The sequence below is a fragment of the Lucilia sericata genome, unplaced genomic scaffold, assembly GCF_015586225.1.
Source record: "Lucilia sericata isolate MDLA Ls3-8-SP2 unplaced genomic scaffold, ASM1558622v1 Contig000990F_arrow, whole genome shotgun sequence".
NCBI classification, from domain to species: domain Eukaryota; kingdom Metazoa; phylum Arthropoda; class Insecta; order Diptera; family Calliphoridae; genus Lucilia; species Lucilia sericata.
The window spans coordinates 83,443-106,500 of record NW_023994973.1 but is presented as its reverse complement, the minus strand read 5'-3'; the positions used below and the strand labels follow the sequence as shown (position 1 = coordinate 106,500).

The 23,058-nt window shown below is 34.2% G+C and overlaps 1 protein-coding gene across 1 annotated transcript; it reads left to right on the top strand.

Annotated features, from left to right (window-relative positions):
- Positions 1-2,298: 2,298 nt before the first annotated feature.
- Positions 2,299-21,054, top strand: LOC119609485 (probable ATP-dependent RNA helicase CG8611). The gene is given in 10 exon segments (XM_037964304.1): positions 2,299-2,489; positions 2,556-3,318; positions 3,321-3,377; positions 3,380-3,511; positions 4,520-4,600; positions 4,603-5,455; positions 5,521-5,605; positions 5,672-6,014; positions 20,522-20,711; positions 20,783-21,054. Coding segments are annotated over 10 exon segments (2,754 nt in total). The 5' UTR covers positions 2,299-2,432; the 3' UTR covers positions 20,976-21,054.
- The last annotated feature ends 2,004 nt before the right edge of the window (positions 21,055-23,058 follow it).

Here is a 23,058-nt window from a genome sequence, read left to right as displayed (position 1 = left end):
TATTAATACTTAAATAAAAACAAACAATTATGGATCAATTTTTATATATTTACTTTTAAAGAAATTGAATTAAAAACTAATTAAAATATATAGAGTTAAAAAAATTGTTGTCGAAAATTATATTCCAAAAAAAAAAATAAAACTTCTTAACTCATATAATTAATAAATAATATGGTATTCCAGTAAGGAAAATAAATTATTTATTTGTAAATTAGTAAGAAACACACGATCACACCATATAATACAAAGAAAAAATCAATATTTTATTGTAATTTTATTGAATGTATTTTTATGTAAATTTGAGAAAAAAAAACATTAAATAAAAAGACAAAAAGAAAACCAAAAATAAATATCATATCTCTTTAGAAAAATGGTACCTAAAACGGACTATAGACTAGACTATAGACAAGACTATAGACAAGACTATAGACTAGACTATAGACTAGACTATAGACTAGACTATTGACTAGACTATAGACTAGACTATAGACTAGACTATAGACTAGACTATAGACTAGACTATAGACTAGACTATAGACTAGACAATAGACTAGACTATAGACTAGACTATAGACTAGACTATAGACTAGACTATAGACTAGACTATAGACTAGACTATAGACTAGACTATAGACTAGACTATAGACTAGACTATAGACTAGACTATAGACTAGACTATAGACTAGACTATAGACTAGACTATAGACTAGACTATAGACTAGACTATAGACTAGACTATAGACTAGACTATAGACTAGACTATAGACTAGACTATAGACTAGACTATAGACTAGACTATAGACTAGACTAGACTATAGACTAGACTATAGACTAGACTATAGACTAGACTATAGACTAGACTATAGACTAGACTATAGACTAGACTATAGACTAGACTATAGACTAGACTATAGACTATAGAACTAGACTATAGACTAGACTATAGACTAGACTATAGACTAGACTATAGACTAGACTATAGACTAGACTATAGACTAGACTATAGACTAGACTATAGACTAGACTATAGACTAGACTATAGACTAGACTATAGACTAGACTATAGACTAGACTATAGACTAGACTATAGACTAGACTATAGACTAGACTATAGACTAGACTATAGACTAGACTATAGACTAGACTAGACTAGACTATAGACTAGACTATAGACTAGACTATACTAGACTATAGACTAGACTATAGTAGACTATAGACTAGACTATAGACTAGACTATAGACTAGACTATAGACTAGACTATAGACTAGACTATAGACTAGACTATAGACTAGACTAGAGACTAGACTATAGACTAGACTATAGACTAGACTATAGACTAGACTATAGACTAGACTATAGACTAGACTATAGACTAGACTATAGACTAGACTATAGACTAGACTATAGACTAGACTATAGACTAGACTAGACATAGACTAGACTATAGACTAGACTATAGACTAGACTATAGACTAGACTATAGACTAGACTATAGACTAGACTATAGACTAGACTATAGACTAGACTATAGACTAGACTATAGACTAGACTATAGACTAGACTATAGACTAGACTATAGACTAGACTATAGACTAGACTATAGACTAGACTATAGACTAGACTATAGACTAGACTATAGACTAGACTATAGACTAGACTATAGACTAGACATACTAGACTAGACTAGACATACTAGACTAGACTATAGACTAGACTATAGACTAGACTATAGCTAGACTATAGACTAGACTATAGACTAGACTATAGACTAGACTATAGACGAGACTATAGACTAGACTAGAGACTAGACTATAGACTAGACTATAACTAGACTATAGACTGACTATAGACTAGACTATAGACTAACTATAGACTAGACCTATAGACTAGACTATAGACTAGACTATAGACTAGACTATAGACTAGACTATAGACTAGACTAGCTAGACTAGACTATAGACTGGACTATAGACTGTTGAAGGTTGTTAAGCGCAAAAAAGAATAGTTCTTTGAAAGATGTGAACATTTCGAGTTGTGATAAGTAAGTTTATTCACCAAATTGAATATTGGCTTTAAATTGCTCACGTCCTTACCTATGAACTGCTAGCTTTAATAAGGCACTGCCTTACCGATAGCTTAGTAATTTTGTAATTGTCTCCGCTAATATATCTTATTTCTTTTAAAGCAGCATTAACGTATTCTTGGTGTCGCCATCTGTATGTCAATAAACGCATATAATAATCTTAACATCTGTTAAGCAATAACTCCCAAACTGTTACATTGCTGTCAAATATTCTAGCAAAACAAAAACGAAGAAGCACATTGTAGCAAAACAATCAAAATAAACTAACACGTTTTTGAAAAAGAACAAAATAATTTACAAATTGCATTTTTAAATTGAAAGAATATTAAGATATTTTAATAAAACAAAATGACTATTGAACTAAATTTAACCACAGCTCCCCAGCCCAGACGTAGTAAACCGGAGGTAAGTGTAAATAGGCATAAAACATAAAGAACAGTGCGAAATGAAAACATATTTTTTTTCTTCTAGGAAAAAGTGAAGCCTTTAGCAGAAAAACCTAAAAAAATTAAAGGTTCCTCTTCCTCAAATGGATTTTCTTTCGAATTTGGCGGAGGGACACAAAAAGTGAAAGCCTTAGTGGCTAGAAAACGCCAGCCAGCTAAAAGTGGGGACTCTGAGAAACAAGAAGCCTCAAACCTTAAAGTGGCACCCAAATCTATAGCCATACGTAAAAAGGCGGTAGCTAAACCTGCTGCAGCAGATATTGCTACTAAATCTATAGCTTTAAAACGTAAAGTAGAAACTCCGAAAAAAGAAACATCGTATAAACAACACTCCGACAATGAATCTGATCTGGACACTTATCTACAAATGGCCAAACCGACAACAAAACCTGCTGCCTCTGATTTAATGTTAAATATCTGTACCTCCCCCTCCACCACGAAATTCCAACCAAAACAAAAACTTTCACAGCAAGAACGTATACAACAGAAGCGTAATGCTCGCAAAGGTGATGGTGTCCTCAACAAACACACCTTAAGCCACAAAGAGATACGAACGGGCATTAAGAAATTTTCACAAAATCCCAATCAAAAACCTCGTGCTTCCGATATTTTCGAACAAAACGAACGTGAATCGAGGGAAGCTTTAAAAAAGGAAACAGAGGGTGATGAGAAGGAAGAAGAAGTTAAGGAACCTTTAGAATTGGGTGAAGTTGATGCGACTGCTCGCAAATCGAATGCTTTTAGAGTTAAACGTCCCGGTGATTCAAGTGTACGTAAAATTGGTCTTTTTAAAGATCACCCGAGAAAATTGAATTAGGTCAACGTTTGGTACGGCCTATAAGGGAGAAACTTTTGATGGTTGTAAATTGGATTCGATAGGCTTACATGATCATACTGTTAAGAAGTTGTCGGAATTTACTCGGTATTACGCAATTGACTACAGTGCAGCAGAAGTGTTGCCAAAGGCTTTGGAAGGTGAGTTGGAATTTAATTTATATAGATAGATAGATAGATAGATAGATAGATATAGTAGATAGATAGATCGATAGATAGATAGATAGATAGATCGATAGATAGATAGATAGATAGATCGCTAGATAGATCGATAGCTGCTCGATAGATAATAGATAGATCGATAGATCGCTCCGATAGATCGCTCGCTCGCTCGCTCGCTCGCTCTCGCTCGCTCGCTCGCTCGCTCGCTCGCTATCGCTGCTCGCTCGCTCGCTCGCTGCTCGCTCGCTCGCTCGCTCGCTCGCTCGCTCGCTCGCTCGCTCGCTAGCTCGCTCTCTCGCTCCGCTCGCTCGCTCGCTCGCTCGCTCGCTCGCTTCCTCGCTCGCTCGCTCGCTCGCTGCTCGCTCGCTCGCTCGCTCGCTCGCTCTCTCGCTCGCTCGCTCGCTCGCTCGCTCGCTCGCTCGCTGACTCGCTCGCTCGCTCGCTCGCTCGCTCGCTCGCTCGCTCTCTCGCTCTCTCGCTCGCTCGCTCGCTCGCTCGCTCGCTCGCTCTCTCGCTCGCTCCTCGCTCGCTCGCTCTCTCGTCTTGCTCGCTCGCTCTCGCTCGCTCGCTCGCTCGCTCTCTCGCTCGCTCTCGCTCGCTCTCGCTCTCTCGCTCGCTCTAGCTCGCTCTCTCGCTCTCTCGCTCTCTCGCCGCTCGCTCGCTCGCTCGCTCGCTCGCTCGCTCGCTCGCTCGCTCGCTCGCTCGCTCGCTCGCTCCTCGCTCGCTTCGCTCGCTCGCTCGCTCGCTCGCTCGCTCGCTCGCTCGCTCGCTCGCTGCTCGCTCGCTTCGCTCGCTCGCTCGCTCGCTCGCTCGCTCGCTCGCTCGCTCGCTCTCTCTCGCTCGCTCGCTCCTCGCTCGCTCCTCGCTCGCTCGCTCGCTCGCTCGCTCGCTCGCTCGCTCGCTCGCTCGCTCGTCGCTCGCTCGCTGCTCGCTCGCTCGCTCTTTCCCCCCTCCCCTTCTCTTTCTTTCCCTCTTTTTCCTTCCGCCGGCCCGCTCTTCTGGTCGTTTCCCCCCTGGTTCGGGTCCCCCTCTCGCCTGCTTTACCCATTGTCGAAAAGCTTCAGGAAATAAGGCCACCCGTGATATGGGTATATTGGCAATAGTTATAGTGCCTACCAGAGAATTGGCCATACAAACTTATGAACTTTTCCAGAAGTTAGTAAAACCATTTACATGGATTGTTCCCGGCGTTCTAATGGGTGGTGAAAGACGTAAAGCTGAAAAGGCTAGATTACGTAAAGGCATCAATATTCTAGTGGGTACTCCGGGACGTTTGGTGGATCATTTATTACATACTGAAACCTTTAAAGTAAATAAAGCTAAATTCCTTGTACTCGATGAAGCAGATCGTATGTTGGAAATGGGTTATGAGCGAGATGTTAAGCAAATTGTAGAGGGTATTGATAAGCAGCGTACGGAAAGTGCTAAGGAGGATATGGAGGCTGTAAAACCCATACAAAGATTATTATTGTCGGCCACCTTAACAGCTGCTGTTCAAAAATTAGCTGGTTTAACGCTAAATGAACCAATATTCATTGATAATAGTGATGAAGATCCTAAAAAAGCCATAACCACTGTTAATGGTTATGATAAGGAGAGTATAGAAGCTGCCACCGCGGAATTATTAGATGGTGAAGATTCTACGGGTATTCTAACTATACCAGAGAATCTGAAACTGAGTTATATGGTGGTTACACCCAAATTACGTTTGGTAACGTTGGCTGGCTTGTTGGCTAGAGAATTTCGAGGAAAGGATAAATTTAAAGCTTTAATCTTCATGAGTACCATGGAAATGGTTAATTTTCATCATGATCTTTTAAATGAACAATTAACCAGAAGGGTACTCGATGAAGATGATGAAGAATTGGCCAATGAAATGTCTGAAGATGAGGGTGAAGATCCCCTGTTAAAGGGCTTAAGATTCTTTAGGTGAGTTTAATAAAAATTAGACTCTTTTTAATATAAAATAACTTGTTTTGTTTTTTTAATACTAGACTACATGGTTCCATGTCCCAAACAGAAAGACAGGGTGTATTCAAAGGTTATAGAGAATGTAAATCTGGAGTTTTATTGGCCACCGTAAGTTAATGGAAATACATGTTTTTGAAATTTTAAAATAACTTTTTATATTTTTATTTAAAATAGGATGTGGCGGGTCGTGGCATAGATGTGCCTGAAATTGATTTAGTCATACAGTATTCGCCTCCCCAAAATACCGCCGATTTTGTGCATCGAGCTGGTCGTTCTGCTCGTGCTGGACGTAGTGGTCGTGCTGTTTTATTTTTAACACCCAGTGAAGTGCAATTTGTACGTTATTTGGAAAATAAACGTATACGCATTTCTCAGGTCGATATGGAAGACTATTTAAAAGCTCTCGATGAAGTCGATAATGAATCGCATTCATTGCAAGAAGCTGCCTCAAATTTACAACATAAATTCGAAGAACTTATAGCAGATGATAAGGAAATGCATGGAAAAGCCTGTAAAGGTAAGTGGTTTATGATATTTTTATACCTAGTTTTAACCCTTATATTGTTTTAAAAGTCACAATTTTATGATTTCCTACAAAACGTCGATTTTTTTTAAATTCTCTTAAAACTAAACTAAAAATCGATTTTACTTTTTTATTTTGTTGTAATTTACTATATAAAGTTATTAAAGTTAAGTGCTCTAGCTATTCTTATTGTTTTTCTGCAAAACTTTGAAACAAAAGCGAGCTTTTGTTTTAGCAAGTACATTTCTAATTTAAGGGGGTAACAAAAATACAAAAGCACTTAAGAATTCAACTACAAATAAACTTACAACAAAGAAGATAAGAAATAATAAATTTTCAAGTTGAAAAACTGATTCAATTATTGTGCATTTTACAGTTTCCTTGGGATTTGTTTTTTGTAAAAATTTTTTTTTTTTTTTTTTTTTTTTTGCAAAATATTATTCGCTTGAACATTTTGTTATTTTTTGATATTGTATATGTATATACATATATTTTTTTGGAATGCTATAATGAAAGAAAAGTATTTTAAGTTTTACCAGCTATAGAAAGGAATATGTAGGAATTTCTTGCGATTTTTGAATTCATTGAATGAAATATCAAAATGTTTATATTTTAAATGTTAGGATTGTACATTTCTTTAGTAAATTAAAGAAAAAATCCCAATTTCTGGGAAAAAACTCCTCAATTGGGGATTTTGGAAAAATATTTGGGAATTGAAATTTGTATGTTTTTAAAAAGAAAAATTTCTGTTTTAACAATTTAAGCTTTTGAAATTAAGTTTCATTAAAAAATTCCTTTCGCCGGCTTAAAAGTTTTTATTTTAAATGGTTTCCCCAGATTTGTAATTTTATGTTTATAAACAAAATTATTATTTATGGTTTTAATAATTGTATTGTTTGTTAAATCTTTGAATTTTATAAAGAAAATTGTATTCCCAATTCAATGGAAAAAATCTCCTCAATTGGGGATTTTGGAAAAATGTTTGGGAATTAAAATTTGTATATTTTTAAAAAGAAGAATTCATAAATTATCAATTAAAACTTAGAAAAATTAAGTTTCATTAAAAAATTGTGGTTCCCCGGCATAAAAACTTGTAATTGTAAGCAAAAATTGTTTCCCCAGCTGTAAAATTTTACAATTTCAACAAAATAATATTTTTGCTGACTTTAATAACAGTTTTGTTTGTTAAAGCTTTGAATTTTATTAAAGAAAATGTAATCCCAATTTCTTGCAAAGAAATCTCCTCAGTGGGGATTTTGAGAAAATGTTTGGGAATGAAAATGTGTATGTTTTTTTAAAAAAATTCTGTTTTATCAATTAAAGTATTGAAAAATTAAGTTGTATAAAAAAATCTGGTCCCCGTCTTTAAAACTTTTAGTTTTAAGCAAACTATAGTTTCCCCAGTTTAGTAATTTTGTATTTTTATAGAAAATTTTTTTATACTGTTTAATAACTGTTTTGTTTGTTAAATATTTGAATTTTATAAAGAAAATTGAACTCCTAATTTTATGGAAAAAAATCTCCTCAATTGGGGATTTTGGAAAAATGTTTGGGAATTAAAACATTTATGTTTTAGCGAAGAAAAATTCTTGTGTTTTCAATTAAAACTTGAAAAAATTAAATAACTTTAAAAAATGTGGTTTCCTGACTTAAAGACTTTAAAAATCTCCTTAATTGGGGATTTTGAAAAAATGTTTGGAAATTAAAACGTTTATGTTTTAGCGAAGAAAAATTCTTGTTTTTTCAATTAAAGCTTGAAAAAATTAAATCCCATTAAAAAATGTGGTTTCCCAGCTTAAAGACATTTAATTTTAAAAGAAAATAGTTTCCCCAGTTGTATAATTTTTAAGAAATTTAACTTTTAGATTCTTAAATCTTTGAATTATATAAAAAAATTAAATTCCCAATTTCATGGAAAAAATCTCCTGAATTGGGCATTTTTGAAAAACGTTTGGGAATGGAAATTTTTATGTTTTTGAAAAGAAAAATTCTTATTTTACCAAAAATTTCAATGAAAAATCTCCTCAATTAGGGATTTTTAAAAACTGTTGGGGATTGAAAATTTTATGTTTTTGACAAGAAAAAAACATGCGTCTAATGCTTTTAAAATCTTGTTTTTACTTCTCAGTTGGAGTGAGAAAAAATGGCAGGTCTTCTTCATTCTTCGACTTTACTGTCAAAATTTTAACACTATAGACAACGACAGCAGTCTGTAATGGTGTTCCTGTAGCTGTTGCCTTTAATTGCAGGCGGGGAACTCTGTCACCCGATTCGAAAAAGTTCAAATTTATTTTTTAGTTATTTTAGTTTGGAATTCTTATGATTGGAACCAATTTATAAAATTTTTCTTGTTGTAGTATGGCAGCAGTTTGTGGACGAAGGTTAAGCTTCAGAATTATGACATTAGCTTTTACAAGTGTTTTAAAAAAAATTACAGAAATAATCTCAATTTTTCTATTAAGAAGTGTTTTAGAGAAGTTAAAAGCGATTTAGGAGTATCGATCATAAAACAAGCTCCTTTTTCAATTTAAATGTGATTTAAGGTTAGTTTCTACGTTACGTTCCGAGATGAATCAGCTATGTATATCTATAAGTCTTTAGTTTGAACATGAGAATGCCGTTAGGTTTTTGTATGTTAAACACAAATCAACTGATTCACCACGGAAATCGTGAAATATTATTAATCCAAAGTTATTTAATTATTATAAATTTGTTCCTTGTAGGGTATTTCAATTTCCACTAATAACGTACTTATATTTCCCGTTTTGTCATGTGTAATTGTAGTTGCTATTTTTTATTTCTTTGTTTTATATGCGAAACTAACAAATGCTCTTTTTACAAGGAGATGTTCACAGGATGTTTTGCAGTTTTACTTCCTTTTTTGGCAAAACTTCTTTCCTTGTGTGTAAGATTAACTAGAACTATGTATGTCTGTATATTTGTGTGTGTATATACCAATGCGTTTCTTTATATATTCGTTACTTGTTATTGTTTAGTATTATTCGAGTGAAACACTTGTAGTGGATTTTTGATTGGTCATACTTTTTTTTGCTGCTGTTATTATTTGTTTTTTTTTTCGTCTTCATATTTTTTGCTCTCAAATAGCAACTAAACTTTATTTCTTTGTTTGTTTAGTTTTTTTTGGGGGTAAACTCAAGCACCCCATTCATAAAAACAATGCTTTAGCTAAGAGTCATATAACGTCATCATGAACATCAACCCTAAAATTCTTTGCTTTTTAGTTTTTGGTGTGCATTTTTAAGAGGTTAAATCTTAAATGTAGTCAGATTTGGGGGGAATCCATTTAAACTTTCAATGATATTACTTTAAAATAACTGTAATTTTATTGGTTATTAATCAATGAAGTACTTAATGTAATGTGTGCCTCCGATAGTTAAGTTAGTGCCCTAGTCTTTCAGATCGGATGTGTGGGTTTTGATCCATACCAGTGACGAAGGTGAAAGGGTTTCATACAACATGGATCCTCCAACTAACTAACGAACGAGAACTAACGAACGAACGAACTAAACGAACGAAACGAACGTAAGAACCGAAACGAACGAACGGAACGACGAACGAACGAACGAACGAACGAACGAACGAACGAACGATACGAACGAACGAACGAACGAACGAACGAACGAACGAACGAACGAACGAACGAACGAATCGAACGAAACGAACGAACAAACGGAAAACGAACGAACGAACGAACGAACGAACGAACGAACGAACGAACGAACGAACGAACGAACGAACGAACGAACGAACGAACGAACGAACGAACGAAGAACGAACGAACGAACGAACGAAACGAACGAACGAACGAACGAACGAACGAACGAACGAACGAACGAACGAACGAACGAACGAACGAAACGAACGAACGAACGAACGAACGAACTAACGAACAACGAACGCGAACGAACGAACGAACGAACGAACGAACGAACGAACGAACGACGAACGAACGAACGAACGAACGAACGAACGAAGAACGAACGAACGAACGAACGAACGAACGAACGAACGAACGAACGAAACGAACGAAACGAACGAACGAACGAAGAACGAACGAACGAACGAACGAACGAACGAACGAACGAACGAACGAACGAAAACGAACGAACGAACGAAGAACGAAACGAACGAACGAACGAACGAACGAACGAACGAACGAACGAACGAACGAACGAAACGAACGAACGAACGAAAACGAACGAACGAACGAACGAACGAACGAACGAACGAACGAACGAACGAACGAACGAACGAACGAACGAACGAACGAACGAACGAACGACGAACGAACGAACGAACGAACGAACGAACGAACGAACGAACGAACGAACGAACGAACGAACGAACGAACGAAAGAACGAACGAACGAACGAACGAACGAACGAACGAAAGAACGAACGAACGAACGAACGAACGAAAACTAACGAACGAACGAACTAACGAACGAACTAAGAACTAACTAACGAACGAACTAACTAACTAACTAACTAACTAACTAACAACTAACTAACTAACTAACTATCTAACTAACTAACTAACTAACTAACTAACTAACTAACTAACTAACTAACTAAAGCATTGGAACATGTTTTTTTGGCTACACCCTTTAATTTCACAACATTTCTTTCCTTCTTTATCCTATTTAACTTTACAATTTTGCTATTGTTTAGTTATAGAAATTTTTTCAAAAGTTTTTATTGTTTTGTTTGCAAAAAAAATTGTTGTTCACTTTTATTTTAAGTGCGTATGATTGTTTTTAAGTGTATGAGTTGAACTTTTATAGCAATTATACGATTATATAGTCCTTTTTTTATAACTTCATGTATTTTGTTTTCTTACTTTCGCTATATAATATCATGTGTGTATGCATGTTTTTGTGTATGTGCTTAGTTAAATAAGTAATTTGTGTATTTTAATAATTCCGTTTCACTTACCTTCCGTTTCCGTTTAATTTGTTATGTATTTCCTGTTTGTTTATTTTGATTTTTCGTTGATGAAATCATAAATAGATTTATTACAATTATTTATTTCAAGGAAAACTATCAATGATTTTTTTTTAACAAGAGCGATTTATGTCTATCTATTTCAAATTGAAGTGATTTTTAGTGATTCATAAGAATTGGGGGTGACTATTTTGAAAATTTCTTTGAGTTTAGGGGTTTGTTGTTTGATTTTTATTAGAGAAAAGAGTAGATTGGTTTCAGTTGCTATTGGCTTTAGTCACAGATAGGCAAAACAATGTTTGTTGTCCTAAACCTAAGAAAGTTCAAAACACTTGTAAAAGCTCATGTCTAGATTCAACTTTCATACACAACCAGCAGTCAAACTTAGTAATTATACGATTTTCTTCATTTTCAACACCTTGACTGATTTTCTGCCTTATTTTTTTTACAGTTTATTAGTAGAATTTGTGATTTTTTTTCTGTGTGACATTATAATCCTTGGTAACATCTAATTAAGTCTTCTAGGGTTTTTATACACTTCAAACTAATAATACAGTTGTTGGGTTGCAGCAATAAGCTCTAGAAAAAAAAACACGCCCAACATTTTTTGTAACATCAAATTAAAACTACAATCATACCATCATCGTCGTCAACAACATCATCATCATTGCAATATTTCAGTTGTAATCACACGCAATCAAAATTAACTTTAACTTTTAATAAAACATTAAAACAAATATACATATTTATTCTTACAAACCAACATATAAATAATATCGCGTTTTTTTCTAGCAATTTTTTAACTTTTTTAAAAAAATATCCTTTAGCTAAAGGTATTCAACGGCTGAAATTATAATGGCAAAAAGGTAGGGGTGGTTTCTGCCCCCACTCTCCAAAACAGAACGCCAACAAACCCTTTCATATTTGGTTTGTCACTTTTTATTACAAACCAACTTTATTTCATTTCACTTTTTTTTCGCTTGTTTTTTTTTGTGTGAAACTGTAAGTGTGGCAACTTATAATTGGAAAAATAATGTTGTTTCAGTTACTTTTTATTCTCCTTTTATATGATTTACAGGTTTATTTTGCTTCTTTTTAAAGCGGTAAAATTGCGTTATTAAAAAGTATGAAAAAAAAAATCAAAAATGAAATTGTATATAATTACAAAATTAATGTCCTTTTATTCAGATGTTCATGTTGATTATAATGATGATGATGACGACCATGATGATGTTGTTCTTGTTGTTGCTGTTGATGGTTGCTTGTTAATTTTTTATGCATTTTTATTTACTCTGACTACTTTTTGTGTTTTTTTTTTCTTTTTTTCATATTATTATTTTATAAAATCATTTGGTTTTTATTTAAAAGCAAATTAAAGTTTTTAATTGGAAAAAAAGGTCGAGTTAAATAAAAACGCAATAACTTTAACAAACAAGCAATTTGATCTCTATAACAACAAAATTATGTTTATTATTAAAAATGTATTAATAATTTATAATTTATATAGATTTTTTTTATGGAAAATTGGTTTAAAATGCAATGTAGCCAAAAAAGATTAATTCTTTGAAATACTTTTAACTTGGAAAAATAGCTTTTTTTGTATTGATCCAAAATTTCTTTGAAAAATTTACATTTTTGGGTCGAAAAACGAAAATTATTTAAATTTAAAATTTATCACCCATATCTTTCTTCCAATAACGATCTTTTGGTGGCAAATATATAACAAAATGAAAACACGTTTACATTGGAAAATAAGCATATTTTGTTTTCAGATCGGACATAATACTTCTAGGCCGCTGTCGGAACTGAAAAGATAGGAGCGATAAAATTGACGTAGATAAAGAATTATTCTGAAATGTTTAGAAGTTCAGTTTCCAATCAGTGTTTCTTATGGGATGTAATATCCTCTATATTTGGGTATAATTTCGACGAAAGCCTGGCAGAGTTTATAGCTCGGACTTCCGCCTTGATGTTAGTGTTGTGATTAAGAATACGGTTGTTTTTGTTGTAGCAGTCTTGGTCTTTGTTCGTTGAACTTCTAGTCTTCCGTTGCAAAGATCCGATTGTCATGCCAACTAAGAAGACGGTTGTTGCTGTAACAGTTCGACTATGACCGATAGTTCTTTCCTGGGGAAAAAACTTTCGGTTGATACAGCTGTTGCTGGGTTCACAATCTTTGGCCGAGTATGACTCGGATCGTTCCGGAGCGAAGATCCAATTGTCGTGGGAACGTAAGAAGAAGGTCGTGTATTTCGGTTTACGTTGATACCTACCTAATGTTCCACGGCCTCCTTATGGGTCCAATATCTCAATATTGTTCCTGTCTGATCGCATGGGTACATCTGCTATATGTGTATACCGGTTTTGGTCATTTGGAGGAATGTTCAGCAATTTTCTTAAGCAGTTCACCTGCCTGGTGATAGCTTGGACTTCCGCCTTGATGCTAGTGTTGTGATTAAGAAGACGGTTGTTGTTGTTGTTGTAGGAGCATTGGTTCGTTGAACTTCTAATCTTCCGTTACGAAGAACGGAACTAAGAACACGCTCTTGTATCTCGGTTTCCGTTGATACCAAGACCAGTTGTGTCTCCCAGTAACAACAGATTCTGGCAGCCTCCATATTTCTCACAATTTTTCCTGCCTATGCGAGCACATCTGGTATTTCTGTATATTGGCTTTGGTCATTTCAGAAAACATACCGCATCCTATCTTAAATGTGTTTCGATCGGAGGAATGTTCTATATTCTATATATTGTTTTAATGGTAAGCTGTTAGACGACTCACCACTGCCCCATTGTGCTGGCACACGCATGTGACAATTTTTGTACATAGTTTTGACGGTCCATGCACTTTGCTCAAGTACTTTAATTATCTAATCTATGACCATTACTTAACTTCTGAGGTGCAAAAACGTCATCATCAACATCCGTTTATAACCACCAAGATGGGATGATCTCTGTTGATACGGTAACAGCACCTAGAGACGTAATCGGTGAACATATTTGGACAAAGGAGGGAATTTTTATAATGTCAATGAGAATGGCTAGGTCCATATACATACCTCTGATTCATTATGTATCTCATTCATTGAACACCAACTCATTCCCAACTTTAAGTCCCACAGTCACTCCATTGTTGTGTATCTGTAGTCTTTCTCGGCAACAGCACCGGACTTATCCTGAAATATAGCAACATTATATTCCCGTGATTTTGGGAATCTAAACTCTACCGTTTCCCGTGGTACCAGATGGCACTCAGGTTCGACCGCAGGTCAAATCATTCCAAAGAAAGACCGCGTATACATTTGACACTATCAGTTTATAGTCCCGGCAAACTAAAGGTACGGGTAGTACCTCTTTTCACCAGGATTGCTATCACAGCAAGAAGGGAGAAGATCATGTCCGGATTTCACCGGGGCAGAATAAAAAGTCGCATAACAGGTGTTGTAAGTAAGGGGTAAATTGGGAAAAAAATATCCCATTTGGTTAAAACGCAAACGAGTTAATTTAATGCTACTGAAAGCCTTTCCCTAAATAAGCTTTTAACCAAAGTCATTGTTTGACTAATTCTCAAGTGATCCCAACTACATTAATAAACCTTTCATTCTTACAATATCGCACTTTGCTAACAATTTTGTTGACATTTTTATATAATTATATTTATGGCTTTTATAATAATTACGCTATAATTACTAAACAATTTTTCTAATTATTTTCAAAAGCATTTTAAGTGGTAGCATGTCTAATTGGGACGAAAAAAAAAACAAATCGAATCGAAAACATTGAATTATATCAATAAATCCCACTCCAAACGTTATTAAATATCCCTTAAAACGAACATAAATATCATAAATATATTCGTTTATTACTAAAAGAATCAATTATTTATTTCCAACGCATTTATTAAGTACAAAACCTCAGATACTTTGTATGTGATATGAACTTTATACTACTAAAACAGCACATGTGTAATAGCAACTACTTACTCATACGATTACATTGTGTGACTGATGTATGTTTTTTTCCAATGAATTCTAATGTAACGCCCCATTTTTTTCAGTTATTTCTCTATATAGTGTTTTCTTTTTATTTTTTAATTTTTTTTTTTTTCATTTATTAAGTATTTGATTGTTATTTCGACTCCTTCAACGCCAGCCACCATTTATTTATGAATATTTTACTTGATTGGTCAATTACAATTACAAGTCAATCGTATATTGGAATGTATAAATGTATTTTTTTTTCTCAATATTTTCCTCCTTTTCGTGGTTTATAACATGCCATTTATAAATCCATTATTAATTACATGTCAATTTGAATTTCTGCCTTTTTATAACCATATATTATCATCTGCATGTTTTGTGTTTTTTTCAGATTTCATTTTGAATAGTGTTGTTATATTGATTTAAATTGTATTTTAGTAATAATACTATTTTAGTTTGTATATTTTTTCCACTTTTCAATTTTAATAATGGTTATTAATTGAAATACTACTACGAAAACTAATAATTTTATTACTCGTTAATGGTTTTGGTGGAGTTAGTAGTAGGGAATCGGTCAAACTGGAATTTTTATATTCTATTTTTTTGATACATGTGTTTTTAATTACTAAAAGGTGTGTTTTATTATTTATAATCACGTTTGAATATAAATCCTCTTGCATTAGTACTTGCAGCAAAAAACTGGTAAAAATACTACTATTCACACCCCTAATCAATCCAGATCGGTTTCAATAGTACGAAAAGTACGGTTTTACTAAAATCAAGTACGAACTACTTGAAACAACCACGAAACACATAATCCTTAAATTTTTTGCAATAATATAAAATTTTCAATGATTCTGTATGAAAAATAACTCCCCAAAAATAAACCACTTAAAGTCTGATAAATTATTTTTAATTAATAAAAAAAAAATAAATTACAGACATCAACAGCATTAAAAGCACAAAAAAAGAAAAATGACAGCACATGTTGGCTGGCTGATGCCATCAACCACAATTGTAATATATTCACAACAATTAGCATTACAATTATGGATAAAATGTAAATTTACTTACATATATAATGTAATTCAACAATGACAATAACAATGATATCAAATTACAAATTAAAATAAATACAAACCATACAATTTTAAATGTATATAAAAAACACCATGATAAATATCTAAAATAAAATGCCACACTACTACTATAAAATATCCTGTTAAAAAAACGTCAACTAAATAAGATACAAATACAAAAAGAAAATTAATTCCAACCACATCATGTAGAGGATAAAAAGATACAATAGAGAAAAGTACTTAATACATACAAAAAAAAACATCTTATGTCTCAAATGTACATGTATGTGACACATGCAAATAAACATCAATTAATATTATAGTGTTGGTGGCATAGAAGGATAATGTTGTAGGGTAAAAGAGATAAAAGGATTGCCAAATCGTTGTTGCCTATCGTAGGCACACTACAGTAACACATATTCCAGAACTCAGTCCAGACAGCAGTCCCGCCTAATGTCCAGACGACAGTTTAGAGTATAGTCCAGACTATAGACTAAATTATATTAAATGGTACAGAATATAGACTAGACAAAAGCCCAGACTATGGACTAGTCTATAGTCCAGACTAAAGAATGGACTATAATCCGGACTATAGGCTAGACAATAGTGCAAACTATAGACAAGACTATAGTCCAAAATAAAGACTAGACTTTAGTCCAAACTATAGACTAGACTATAGTCCTGACTATAGACTACACTACACTACAGTCCAGACTATAGACTACACTATAGTCCAGACTATACAATATATTCTAATCTAGACTATAGACTAGACAATAGTCCAGACTATAGACGAGACTATAGACTAGACTGTAGTCCAGACTAAAGACTACACTAGACTAAATTCCAGACTATAGTCTAGACTATAGATTACACTAGACTATAGACTAGACTATAGTCCAGACTATAGACTAGACTATAGTCCTGAATATAGACTAGACTATAGTCCAGACTATAGACTAGACTAGACTATAGTCCAGACTATGGAGTAGACTATAGTCCAGACTATAGACTAGACTATAGTCCAGACCATAGACTAGACTATAGTCCAGACTATAGACTAGACTATAGTCCAGACTATAGACTAGACTATAGTCCAGACTATAGACTAGACTATAGTCAAGACTATAGACTAGACTATAGTCAAGACTATAGACTAGACTATAGTCAAGACTATAGACTAGACTATAGTCCAGACTATATTCCAGACTATAGACTAGACTATAGTCCAGACTATAGACTAGACTAAGACTAGACTATAGACTAGACCACAGACTAGACTATAGACTAGACTATAGTCCAGACTATAGACTAGACTATAGTCCAGACTATAGACTAGACTATAGTCAAGACTATAGACTAGACTATAGTCAAGGCTATAGACTAGACTATAGTCCAGACTATATTCCAGACTATAGACTAGACTATAGTCCAGACTATAGACTAGACTATAGTCCAGACTATAGACTAGACTAAGACTAGACTATAGACTAGACTAAGACTAGACTATAGACTAGACCACAGACTAGACTATAGACTAGACTATAGTCCAGACTATAGACTAGACTATAGTCCAGACTATAGACTAGACTATAGTCCAGACTATAGACTAGACTAAGACTAGACTATAGAGTAGACCACAGACTAGACTATAGACAAGACTATAGTCCAGACTATATACAAGACTATAGTCCAGACTATAGACAAGACTATAGTCCAGACTATAGACAAGACTATAGTCCAGACTATAGACAAGACTATAGTCCAGACTATAGACAAGACTATAGTCCAGACTATAGACAAGACTATAGGCAAGACTATAGTTCAGGTTATAGGTTATAGTCCAGACTATAAAATAGACTGAAGTCCAGACTATAGACTAGACTATATACTAGACTATAGTCCAAATTATAGACTCAACTATAGTCCAGACTATAGACTAGCATTTTTCCTGATATTAGATACTAAAAGCTTTTAAAATTACGAAACCGGAATTAATTAATGTATCTGAACCCTAATAAATTTATCTTAATTCTCACTTAAAGAAGTTTATCATTTGGAATTCCTGCAAAAGCAAATTGTATTATATTTTTTTAGAATAATTTCAGAAACAATTGCTTGAGAAAAGCGTTAACATTATACCCTCATTATGTGTTTAAAAAGAGAAAATAAACAAAATGCCTGCAAAATGTATAGAGATTATTGTAGACATTTATTACTCTTATAGATATAAATAAACATACAAGGATCTTTGTCTTTGGCACCCTCACACATGTCTGTATATGTCTGCCATTTTGTTAAAAGACATTTATTAGACAATACACGCACACACACACATTTAAAAGCACACTCCCACTCTATTATACGTATATGTTTATACAAATTACTCAAGTTCTATTAAAATTAATTGTATTGACATTCATTAGGGAATTATTTTTGTCTTTAACAGAAGAGTCCTTTAGAAATCGTATAATTTCGTACAATTGACTGTGTATAAAACATGTATCGTTGTGGTTAAGTCTGACAACCCACACACCCGATATGTGTATAACATATACTAAATACTTAAAGAAAGAATGGCTACGAGAAGTGTTTGTGGTTGTGTATAGCAGGAGATGATGATGATGATGCCATTTAATTGCTCTAATATAATTAGAGTCAAGTTAAAGATATTAGACAGAAATTCCATATAGGCAAAAAATAACAAATATTGTTTGTTTTTTATCAACACCATTTCCAAAGTATGAAGTTATAAATTTTACCAACCCTCTGAGACAAAGACTTCAGACTACAAACTCCTCAGTATAGACTATAGTTTAGACTATAGACTAAACTATAATCCAGACTGTAGACTAGACTATAGTCCAGACTATAGACTAAATTATAGTATAGACTATAGACTAGACTTTAGTCGATATAGACTAATCTATAGTCCAGATTATAGACTAGACTATAGTAGACTAGTCTATAATTAGGACTATAGTCTAGTCCATAGTCTGGACTATATTCTAGTCTATAGTCAGGACTATAGTCTAGTCAATAGTCTGAAATATAGTATAGTCTAAGCTAAAGTCTAGTCTATAATTTAAACTATAGTCTATAGTCTGGACTATAGTCTAGACTATATATTAAACTAAAGTCCAGACTGTAGACTAGACTATAGTCCAGATTATAGACTAGTCTATAGTCCAGACTATGGCCTAGACTATAGTCCAGACTATAGCCTACACTTTAGTCCAGACTATAGCCTAGACTATAGTCCACACTATAGCCTAGACTATAGTCCAGACTATAGCCTAGACTAAAGTTCAGTCTATAGTCCAGACTATAGTCCAGACCATAGCCCAGACTATATTCCAAACTATAGTTCAGACTAAAGCCTAGACTATAGTGCAGACTATGGCCTAGACTATAGTCCAGACTATAGCCTAGACTATAGTCCAGACTGTAGACTAGACTATAGTCCAGATTATAGACTAGTCTATAGTCCAGACTATGGCCTAGACTATAGTCCAGACTATAGCCTAGACTATAGTCCAGACTATAGCCTAAACTATAGTTCAGACTATAGACTAGACTATAGTTCCGACTATGGAATAGACTATAGTCAGTCTATAGACTAGACTAGTCAGACTATAGATTAAACTATAGTCAGATTATAGACTAGAGTATAGTCCCGACTATATACTAGACTTTTATAAATGCAACAGTAAATGGTGTTAAATATTTCTTATCTCTCTGAATATTCTACTTCTTTATATTATATACAATTTACCACAAAATGAAATTTTAATTTATTATACGGCAAAATTGTGTGGGTGTCAACTAATAGAATGAATTTTCAACTACATCCCATACTTTAGCCATTGTTTTTCTTTCCCCTTCATGTTTGTCTATGTCTACTTAAAAGGATAATGGATGCTTAAGTACATTTTGAGAAAGAATGACAAAAAAAGAGAAAAGAACATTAAAACTTGTATGCCTTTTTGTATTGAGGCAACCAAATGGAGAAGTCGACATAATGCCACACGGGAAATAAAACAAATTAATTTTGCAAAACTAACGTATGCCGCCTTAAAAGAATCATTTTCATTTACTTTGAAAAAAATATATACAACGGATGCATTTAACTTAAATTAATTGTTTAGTTGTGGTTAATTTTGTGCAAAGTTTTTGATTTGCTTTATTTATGGAAATACTTTTTTTTATTTAGCTACTATAATGTTAAAGTTAATTATATGGAGGAGGAGAGAGATATAGCAAGGAGTTATTAATGTTTAAATACATATTGTATATATAGTTGGTAAATTTTAATAATAAGTGTTAAGTTTAGTGTTAAAAAGTGTACATAACCAAAAAATCGGCTTATTGTGTTTTAACTAAACATTTAAAAAAAATCTTAAGTTAAATTTAAGTTAACTGTAAGAAATTCATAAAAATATAATAATAACTTATAAAAATAACAATTTCTCTTAAAGCCTTCGTATCATGGACTAAGTTCTACACTACCTTCCCTAAAGAATTGAAACCCATATTTAATGTAAAAAATGCTCATATGGGTCATTTCGCTAAAAGTTTTGGCCTAAAAGATCAACCCACCTCGTTTACGAAAAAACATTCTATGCCAAAACCAGCACCACCCACAAATCGTCTAACATACACAGAAAGGTACATAAGTTTATATTTAAATCAGATTTTATATACAAAATTTTTACTTAAATTCTATATTTTTTCCACAGAGATCCCGAGAAAATCAAACAAGAGAAAAAGGCTAGAAAACATCGTTTTGGCACTACGGTTAATGATGGTGGTGTACGCACCAGTAATCGTCCGGCTCCAAATAGATTGGCTAAGATGATTCCAACCTCTAGATCTTTGACTATTTCAGAATTTGACAGTGGTTTGCCAGCGGCTAAAAAACGTAAAAACTAATTGTTTTATATTTATTTTAAATAAAAAATATTAGTTGTACCAGTTATATTTTAATAAAAAGTTTATTTTTTGAACTATATTTAAATTAACTGCTTTAATTGTTATTCATTAGGTACTCTACTTTTGATATTTACTTCTACTTAGTCCAGGCATTATTTCAAACTAGTAATGATAATTATGCCACGAACTGCGATCAAGTTCGAGGTTCAAACCGTCGAGATTTCTTTTCTAAGAGAAATTAAGGTCTAGAAATTTCAATTCATTGTTTTAATTTCTTATCTCTTTGGAAGAAGATAACGTTGCCTTTTGAGCCATTTAAGGGTTCATAACCCTCTATTTCAAAAAATAGCTCTTGAAGTGATTGACCTCGACTTAATGTCTCCAAAAGTTGGTTAATGGTATTATATGGAGCGGTTCAGATAGAGATCAGATCAGAATAGGCTCCTCATAGAAACTATTCACATTTGTTATCTTCATACATACTGTACACCTACTATGTTAGGGATCCACATATTACGTTGGTGGGACAATGTTTGTTTAGCAAGTGCTTAACATCTGTGATTCTTTACCAGAACTTTTGGTTGTTCCACATCAATGTCCAAACTTAAAAATTGTGCTACTTCAATTGGAAGTGTCCATAAATCCATTGGATAAAGAGAAGTACGTTTGTCTGAGCAGTTGAATAATTGGTGGGTATCGTGGGGACATTGGGGATGGCACGGTCTATGCGTGACTATTAGGCATTACGCTTGTTTCTTCATTCCGATCTTAGGTGTGCCAGAACTACTCTTGTTTTCCGCGGCAGGTTTTCTTCTGTGTCTGTTATGGGCGGTGGGCGACCTCTAACAGTGTGATGTTAAAGTTGGGATGACATCCTAGGAGGAACTGCTTATTCAACATTCCTTGACTGGAAGGACCTTCGTTTCCTCGTGCAGATGACGTTCGGAGGTAATTTGTAAGCAGCCCATTACAGTCCTTAGGGCAGTGTTTGGCAGCTTTGAATGTTTCTCCTCTGGGTATCACTGAGCGAAAGTGGCCACACTGGGGCAGCGTAATTAACCACTGACCGACCAATCGTTTTGTATGTAGCTAACAAGGTTTCTTTACCCATACCCCAAGTGCTGCCGGCTATCGCTTTGAGTACCTTGTTTCTACTTCGCAATTTGTGCGTGATTGCAGTGACATGCGCTGAGGAAGTAAATAGGCTTTCAAATGTGACCCCCAAGGTGGTAAAGAGTTTTGCTGACGACTTCGCCGGTGATAGCTGCAGGTTACGCGCAGTAATTAAGTAGTGTTCACATGCTTTACATTTGATCGATTTTTGTCTGAGTTGATCTTCATAACCTCCACAACAAAGTATTTTCGAATACGTTAAGTGCCTTTCTCTTAGAATTTTAAGTTCAACAACATGTCCCCCTTTAGCGTACTTTTAAAGGTTTAAACATTTGATACCAGAGAGGAGTAATTGTCGAGTAAAGCATGTCTTGTAATCTGGCGATTCTAGTAGCTGCGCTGTCTGTCTACCAAATACAGGTTAGTAGTAGTAAACATAGATCCAATGGTATTTAAAACTGTTGGGCATTTAAGGAAGTTTACCAATTACTTTCACCTCACCCTTAGACGAGAAATAAAGACTCCGAAACTGAAAGATATTCGGAGTCATCGGCCAAATGAAACCTGTAGCAGGGCTGACTTCTAAATATGTGGAGGTCCTTCTGGTAAATTCCTATAATAGGAACTTTGTCGGCTTGCCTGAGTACTAGCGTTATCTTTGCAGATTATAGCAACATGGATCGAAGACACTGGATGGTTGTTTCATTCGAAAAGTAGATACCGTTGTTCCTCTGGAGTCAAACACAGATTATGATGCAGTTCAATTGGAGTAAAAACTGAAAGAGTTTGCATCCTTTGGCTCAGAGAATTGTCCATCCAGTAAGTCCTGCGGGTGGCCAGTTGCCCGCAGTACTATGTCCTGGTTGGTCAGTTGGTTGAGGTTCCTTCGGGATCCACGTAGTGGCTGTGGTTTAAACCCAAATTCGCGGGGAGAGTAAGTGGCGGTTAAAAGACTGATGCATGATAATAG